The sequence below is a fragment of the Tauraco erythrolophus genome, chromosome 10 (genome assembly GCF_009769465.1).
Source record: "Tauraco erythrolophus isolate bTauEry1 chromosome 10, bTauEry1.pri, whole genome shotgun sequence".
NCBI classification, from domain to species: Eukaryota; Metazoa; Chordata; class Aves; order Musophagiformes; family Musophagidae; genus Tauraco; species Tauraco erythrolophus.
In genome coordinates, this window is record NC_141474.1 from 4,365,817 (window position 1) to 4,373,952 (window position 8,136).

The 8,136-nt window shown below is 56.4% G+C and overlaps 1 protein-coding gene across 1 annotated transcript; it reads right to left on the reverse strand.

Annotated features, from left to right (window-relative positions):
• Nucleotides 1-358: 358 nt before the first annotated feature.
• Nucleotides 359-691, reverse strand: KIAA0040 (KIAA0040 ortholog). Its single transcript, XM_009981900.2, has one exon. The coding sequence runs from the start codon at nt 689-691 to the stop codon at nt 359-361; it is 333 nt and encodes a 110-aa protein (XP_009980202.1).
• Nucleotides 692-8,136: the final 7,445 nt, after the last annotated feature.

Genomic DNA, 8,136 nt, shown 5'->3' on the forward strand with positions numbered 1-8,136 from the left:
CCAGTGCAGAGGGAGAGCCTTGCACCCGGGTGGCTGCGTGCCAGCCCGGTGGGTGTGTGTTGTGCTCGTGGTGGGATGTACATACGGCCCAGCGGCAGGTCACTCGCGCGTGCTCGGCGGGGTACAGGTCCGCCTGTGCGCCCATCCTTTGCAGGGGCTTCTCCCCACGTGGTGGGGGAGAAGGGGCTTGTGTAAACCTGTGCCCGACCGCCTCGGTCTCTGCTGGCCCTTCAACATGCTGGGTAGCTGCTGGGCTCAGCCTCTTTTGAAAGTCACCATAAAGTGGCAGTAGCTTTGGCATCTCCCTGAAAGGGCTGGTGGCATCTCAGAGGGGAGGGCCTGATCGCCCTCCTGTCTGCTAGATGGGCAAGGAGGGTCTCTTGTCCAGCAAGAGCAGCTTGGGCTGAGCAGAGATCCACAGGTCCTCTTCATCCTTCTTCTTCTTCTTCTTTTTCTTCTTGTTCCTCTCAGCGTGCAGCTGCCCATTGCTGCTGGGGCCACCTTTCTTCTTGCTTTCTCCCCTCCGGCTGCAGAAGCAGCAGTGGCAGCAGATGAAAATGAAGGCAATGAGGACAACGAAGGGCAGACCCATCAGCACGGCCAGGCAGACGGTGTTGAAGACACCTTCCTCATGTTTGGTACGGATGAGCTCCAAGATGGAATTAAAGAAAGAGCTGATCTTCTGCTCCATGTCAGCTCCTGGGCAGGCTGCCTGTGCTACTCCCTCTGCCTGAAGGCCCTTGGGATATGTCCAGCTCCTGTAAGCAGCTAGTGGGCTCCACGAGCGTCCTTGGATGGTGCCTGCAGAGACGGGAAACAACACGGATCAGGTGCCTGCTCCCTTAGCAATTTTCTCCATAGAGCTGCCAGTGCAGCCAAAGCCTTGGCAGGACAAGAAGTCTGCTGCCTTGGAGGGGTCTGGGATCACGGAGGCTGGGCCATGCTGCCAGCCACGTCCCTTTGGGTGTCCCCATCTCGGAAACGCAGCCTTACAGCCTCTCACCCTCTCCTGGGGTTCATTCTCGGCAGTGAGGATGGGTGAGGAGGGCTTTGGGCATCCTGACTTGCCTTGGCATCTGGCCGAGCACCAATCCTGCTCCCCCTGGATGTATGTCTCAAGCCTCGCTTGGCAGCCACAGCTTGGAGCCTTTACAGCCCTTCGCAGGGCTTATTTCATAGCAAAGGAGATACTGTCTGCAGGAGGAGCTTTCCTGTCTAGGAAGGGACTTGCCTCGTCCGGGCAAGGGACCACCGCAGAGACCAGTACTGCTGTTATCAGAGCCGGGACTCCACGTGTCAGGTTTGGGGTGAGGGCTGTGGTTAAACTACTTGGATTTTTTGATGGGGGCTACGGTCAGTGGGACTCGCAGGGGGTGGTCAGGCACCCACGGCCCCCTCCATGCACCCAGGGCTGGCAGCGTGAGAGGGGCATGTGGGTTGGCTGACGATGGAGGAGCCGCTGCCGTGCCTCACCTGGGAATTGCTCCAAGGGTTGGGTAGGGCCGAGGAGCATTTCTGTGGCCTGACGTAAGGTTTTCCTCTCCCTCGGGGAGGGAGAGGTGCTGCCGAGAGGCCAGGCTCCTGGGGAAGCCCTCCTGCAGGGACGGAGAGCTGCTGCCTCTGCTCACTGCTCTCCTCCTCTCCTGGGGCCAGGCAAAGCTCCCAGGATTTTGAATAGGGCAGGGGGCTTTATGACATGAGTTTTGGTTCAACACAGGGGTCACCAAATTACGGGCTGCACGGATGAAGAGGCAGCAGGAGCAATATCAGACTCTAATAACCTATTTCACCCTCGCTCAGCATTTTACATCAGTGTCTTTGCCAGCCTTTGGGATTCCAGCCCCGCAGCCTCTCGAGGGAACACCGAAATCCTCGTGTGCCCAGGAGGGGAAACTGAGGCACAATAAAAGCGAAGCCAACGCTTCCACATAACAAAAACTTAAGAGGTACAGCCTGGACTCCGAAGGTGCCCTGGACGGGTTGCTCCACTTGTCCCCAGTGACCACGGACTTGCTGGCTCTCCCTCTGGCGGCTCTCGCAGAGCCCAGGCACCTCCGGGGAGGAACGGGAAGGGGACCCCGGCTGGTTTCGTTTAAAGGCTCCTTGTCTATAGCACTACTGTTCCTTGCTTTGAACCACATTTATTGCTGTTGCAGCACTGGCTCAGGGATGCTCTCTTGCACCAAGCTTCCTGGGAGGCTCCGGTTCCCCCAGCCAGCACCACCGCGCATCCTCCCGCCTCGCTTCGTGGTGACGCCCGACCGCCTAACCAACAACCGAGCTACCAGCCTCGCCCAAAAAAGCAACCACTGGTCCCACCCAACCCTAACCACAGCCCTCCTGCTGCCGCTGAGGCCAGAGCTGGCGGGCAGCCCCTGAAAAGGCGGCTCCCAAGGGAAAATCTGCCTTGGGAAACACTGTCCCGGGACCTACAAAGCTGTACGGGGTCTTGTTTCACCAGCCACTGGCTCTTGGACTTGATTGCCAGCACCCCAAGAGCTAGATCCTTCAGCATCGATGCTGAAATCTTCACTTGGGACTTCACAAGTGCTCGGATCCTATTAAAAAAAGAGGTTTTTATCCTCCCTGTCCCTCAAAGAAGCAGACTTGACCGCTGCAAGTGTATTCAATCTGCACGACAGCGTAGCTGAGCTGGCCCCGATTAGCTGGTGGTTTCCCTTTTGAACATACGTGTGGGAAATGTGATGAAAACAGACATATGAATTTCTGTGGGTGCCTTTCTGAAAAAAAAACACAACCCAAAACTCTCATGTTGAGATTCACCAAGCGAAGCGCAGTGCTCTGGGAGGTGGTTCGAGCTTCAGCTGAACGAAAGCTTTTGTGGCTAATATGTTTTAGTGCTGGATTTTTGGCTAGTCTGCTGCATCTTCCCCTTTCTGCTTGCTAGAAGGGGAATTCAAAAAAATATATAAGTGGTGGGTTTTTTTTTTTTGGAGGCAGGATGGCTGAGATGCCAAGCATGCACCCAGGAGGGAGGGATGATGCTGCAAGAGGCAGAAGAGCCTTTTTTCACCCCACTTCTTCGGCTGAGCAGCTTCCCGGCCTTGGGAAAAAGCAGCTCCTTGCATTGCGTCGTTCCACTGCCTGGCAGCGGACGACGATATCACCGCTGTCCCCATCTGAGAAATCACAGGCTACCACGGAGCGCTCGGAGACTGAAATCCCACCCATCCTCTTCCTACCCCGTTACGGATCTCTTTCTTGCTCACAGGGATCATCCCTGGAAGTGTTCAAGGCCAGGCTGGATGAGGCTTTAAGCAACCTGGTGTAGTGAAAGGTGTTCCTGCCGATGGCAGGGGGGTTGGAACTAGATGGTCTTGAAGGTTCCTTCCAACCCAACCCATTCCATGATTCTATGAGCAGGGGCTTGCTGGATGCCGGGCTCTGCTGTCTGCTGCCCGTCGGCATCAAAAGCAAAGGGTAAGGGGGGAACCGGTGAGAGACGCTTCTTAAAACTGCTCCTTGTCCCAACCTCCATCCTCACCGAAGCCTCTTTTTTGGGATGGCTGTAATAAAGGTTAAACTGCAACACAAATAAACAGAGCGGCTTTTCCTCATCCTGAATCATCTGCGTGAAGCAGGTTTGCCATTTATCCATAAATATCCTGACAGCTCATTATCCAGGCAGGGAACGCTGGATGCCGATGATACACTTCACTCCAAAAAAGAAGTAAAAAAAAAAAAAAACACAAAACCAACCCCGAAACAACAACTGCCTCAATTTCAGACAAAACAGGATGTACAATTTTATTCCTCCGCTGAGCTGCTTTATATTTATTGCCTCTAAACTTCTGCGGAGGGAAGGAGGGCTGGAACTTCCTCTCAAACTTGTAATTAATTGTTTGCAGAGAGAAAAAAAAAAAAGGCAAGCAGAAAAAAAAAAAAAAAAAAAAAGTGGAGCCCTTTGAAATGTTTCCACTTTGAACGTGGGACAGAGGCCCTCGCTGCTTCTTCCTGGGAAGTTCTGAGCCCGGAGCAGCAGGGATGCAGCCGAGCATCCCTTGCGAGGGGAGGGCAGAGGCACCTGCCAGCGCCCTGAGCGCGCAGCGCCGGAATCCCGGGGTCACCTTTCGGCGCGGCGGCTACTACGCAGCTGGTTTTTCAAAGGCTTTTTCTTTTCGGTGCACGCAGCGCCTTTGGTTTTGTAGATGAAGGGATGTCTGTGCGCTAAATAAAGGGGTTCTTCAGTCTAATATGAAAAAAAAATCCAAAACAAAACTGGTGCCTTTTGAGTCCAAGGGTGGAGGGGTCACCCAAGGCCACCCATCGCCAACCAAGAGCCCACGTGCCCAGTGAGGAGCTGCGTTTAGGAAAAATTTGTGCCAGTGGTCAATTTGGTGAGACAGCAACATCTCCCCGTATAGAGGGGATGAACGGGGAGGGCTGCGCCGGGGTCTGCCCTGGGTGTGAGCCAGGCAGTCGATGCACACGGAGCTGCAGCTGGGAGGTCAGCTGTTTTTTTTTTTTTGGGACAAGCTAGAGGACCAAAAAATGGGACCAGGGAGGTGCTGGGAGACAGCGTAGTGTCTTGGGGAGGGCTGCTAAACACCCTGGCAAATGAGCAATTTGGTTTTGGGTAGCTGGTGCTGGCAGGAGGTCAGGGGAAAGCTGACAGGGTAACGCTCTCGGGAAACCCTGCAGCCAAGGATGGATGGCTCCGTCGGGCAGCAGCTCCTGTTAAGTTTTAATCGAAGCTGGGTGCCCAACGTGACGTTCTTCTTTAATCCACGTTGGCTCCAAAGGAGACTGTTTTCAAGGGTGGGGAGCATCTGTCACTCCTCCAGAGTTACGGGCGGCTGTGGGTGGAGAACGTTTGAATCATGGAATTGTAGACTGGTTTGGGTCGGAAGGGACACGGCCAACTTAGGATGGCACCGCATCATGCTCAGCTTGCCAGTCTGAGCATGGGGAAACCGAAACGGAGGGGTTGCCTTGGCGATGCTGGCTTGCCCACATCCTGTGCGCTGCGGAGCAACCGCAGCTGCCGGGGATGGAGGTCGAGTTCGCAGAAAAGTTGCAGTTGGCTGGAAACAGCGGGGCAAAGGGCTGGAAACTGTTATGCGGGGTCACCGTGGCAGAGGGGAGGGAGCTGGAGATGTTTTAGGACCTGATTTTGCAAGCGAAGTCCTTTAGGCTCAACTCTCAACGGGCTCTTGCGTCTGCGCAAAGTCCTCTCCAGCCTAACAAAGCTCGACTGGCTCCTCTGGGCTGACACGCAGCCCGGCTCAGGTGGGAGTGGGGCCGCCCTAAGGTGCTTCTCCCTGCATCCATGTTGAGAGCAGGGGCAGCTCCAGGAGCACAAGGGACCTACAGCCCCATGCCCGGTGGGGTTCAGCCCCCAGGATTTTGGTTATTTGAACGAAAGGTTGAAACCTTTGAACTGCAGGTTATTTGAACTCCCCCCACGCTCCGTGTCCAGCTGCAACTCAGGACTTGCAGAGGTGACCCGAAAGCGTCTGACCTGCAGCCCCCCCTGTTTCCTTAACACGGACGACACCTCACTTCTGGTGGAACCTCACTTTATGCAGTTGATGCAAAGCAGGAATCACGATACTAAATTTGACCATTTCCTTCCTTTATGGGCTTTATGTCAGCTTCATACCCACTTCCCACAGGCAGCGATAGCTATGGGTCAGGCTAGGAAAGGCTAACTTCGCTCTCAGAGCCCATGAACTCTCCGATACAACAAGCATGGACACAGCCATGCATGAGTGACATCTATTTTCCCCGTTTGCACCTGCAGACCTAAAGGAAAACTGGATGAAACCTGACACTGAGCATGAGCCGTTTCCTCAGCCGGGATTGCACGTTACTGTTTCGGAAATGGTGAATAAGAAGAGTTTTGCCACCGGTCTCGCAGAACTCACAGCAGGCTCCAGAGACCTTCCTCAAACATTAAAAAACAAACACCAAACGCCACCACCCAGCAAAACAAAACCAACTAAAAGCTTCATCGGACTCCCACCGCCATCAAACCTTCCAGCCACAAGCTGCGCGTAGATGCTTTCATCTCCTAAAGGGAGCGATCTGGAAAACTACCGACACGAATGTCGGATAACAGGGTTAAAGTGAAACTATTTTGCAAGCTGCTGCCTGGAGCCCGCTCCGCCGTCGCCAGCTGCACACGGGCGGCCGCCGTTGGTGCGACTCCTGGCCGAAAGACCAGTTTGGCTTTTCGAAAAGCACCGCTCTCATCCCGACAGCTCCTCCGAGCCATCCTGCTCTCCTCTAAACTACAGTACAGGCATCTGGCCCCCACCTATGGCCCTCCCTGGGGTGGGTCACAGACGTTTTTGGGTGACGGGAGGCTGCAGATCCACCTGGGCCAGCTCCAGGGCTCTCCAGGAACAGAAGTAACAGCAAAATTGGTGGGCACAGCCCTTACCTCTAACTTTTGCGACCCGAATCCCCAGTGCTGGGCAAGGCCACCTCCCGACAAACGTCCCCCAAGAGCTGGTTGCTCTCCATCACCGTTTCTCAAGCACCACCATCCCCAGCCAGCACTGCCACAGTCCCCCCATCCCCAAAGCCGATCCCAGCTGCCCACCCAGGGGGTACACGAAGCAGATGATGTGACCTTAAAAAAGGGGGGGAAAAAAAAAGGGGAAAAAAAAACCCCACCCAAAACTCTGGGTTTGGGTAACACGAAGCCCAACCCGGCTGGGCGATGCCCGGTAGCCGCGGGGAGCGGGACCCCCCATCACCCTCCCGGGAACGCCGCCGGCCAACCTACCTCCGCGCCCGCCGCCCCTCGGCTCGTCCGCCCGCCCGCCCCGGCGGAGGCTCCGGCGGCCGGAGGAAATGGGCCGCCCCGGCCCGCCCGCCGCTGCCTCCGCCCCCGGCCCGGCCCCACCTGGGGCTCCGCGCCGCGCCCGGCCCCGCTCCGTGACACCCGCAAACCCCAAAACTGTGCGGGGGGGGGGGATAAGGGGGCACCGCGGTGCTCGGAGGAGGGCGGGCAGAGTTGTTTAGTCTGCGAAGGAGGCGCCGGGGGGAGGTACGGGACCAGGCTGGGAATGTTGCCGGGAAGAGGGAGAGAACAAAGTGTTTTCCCTTCTCGGGAGGGAGGCCCGGGCGTCGGCACAGCCGGCGTTACCCCGGAGAGTGTTTTTGGGGGGCTGCGGGGGGGGTTGGCAGAGGCGGAGATGCTGCTGCTGTCGTTGGGAGGGTTTTAGGGACAGGGCAGAGCTCCATCTCCCGAAAAGTAGTGCCGGGGCTCTCGTCCTGCTCCCCGTCACGATGCCCACGCTATGTCTGCAGAAAGGGGTCACAGCAGCCAAGCGGGAAGTGACCAGGCACCCCGGGGGCCGCTCTGCTCCGTGTGCAGCACCCGGCAGTGTTACGGGTGCCACGGAGTTAATAAATGATGTTTCGACCCGAGGAAGGCCTTCCAGGTCATGCAGGGCTTTGATACTTCCAAAATTTGATGTCAGTTCGATTTGGATTGCCTCTCCCCCAGTTTTCACTTATTTTCTCACTTTTTTATCTCCCTAGGAGGGATATCCAGGACTCACGGGATCCCCATTGCTTTCCACTCCAACTGGGCAGTCTCTGTGCAGCATTGTGATGTTCCCAGCCGGGCGAGCTGCAACTAGAAAAAGATTTTGCTGGAATTTTTCTGGCCAGCTTGAACTCTTTCAGCTTGCAAAACCTTCGTGCTCGCCTCCCCCCATGCTCTGGAGCCAGTGGCTTTGCTTTTCCGCTTCGGCCTCGGTGCAGACTCATTGAGCTGGGGCAGCTGGCGCTGCCCAGCCCTTGGAGGCTGCTGGAAACCAGCCCTGTGCTCCGGGTGCTGTGCCTCGGCAGTGCTGGCACCAAAGCCATGGTGGGAACAGGAGGAAAGAGGGGCAGGGAGGAGGGGTGCAGGGATGGAGGCGAGCTGCCTGCCAGCTCCAACTGCGTCCACCGCCCTCCCTCATCCCAGCGCTGGGACCAGTGGGGTGAGGGACTCCAAGAAACGCACGTTGCAGGCTATGGCATGTGCCAAGTGCCCCCTGGGAGCCTTTGGCGAGGTGTTCGTGTGCTGCGGGAAGCACCAAACCCTTTTACCTAAAGATTTGCTCCTTGTTAACACCAGGATTTTTTTTTTTTGTCTAGGTTTTGTGCCACAGGATG

Excerpts from the sequence above, each read along its gene's own strand:
- KIAA0040 (XM_009981900.2), bottom strand. The coding sequence starts at position 691 with ATGGAGCAGAAGATCAGCTCTTTCTTTAATTCCATCTTGGAGCTCATC.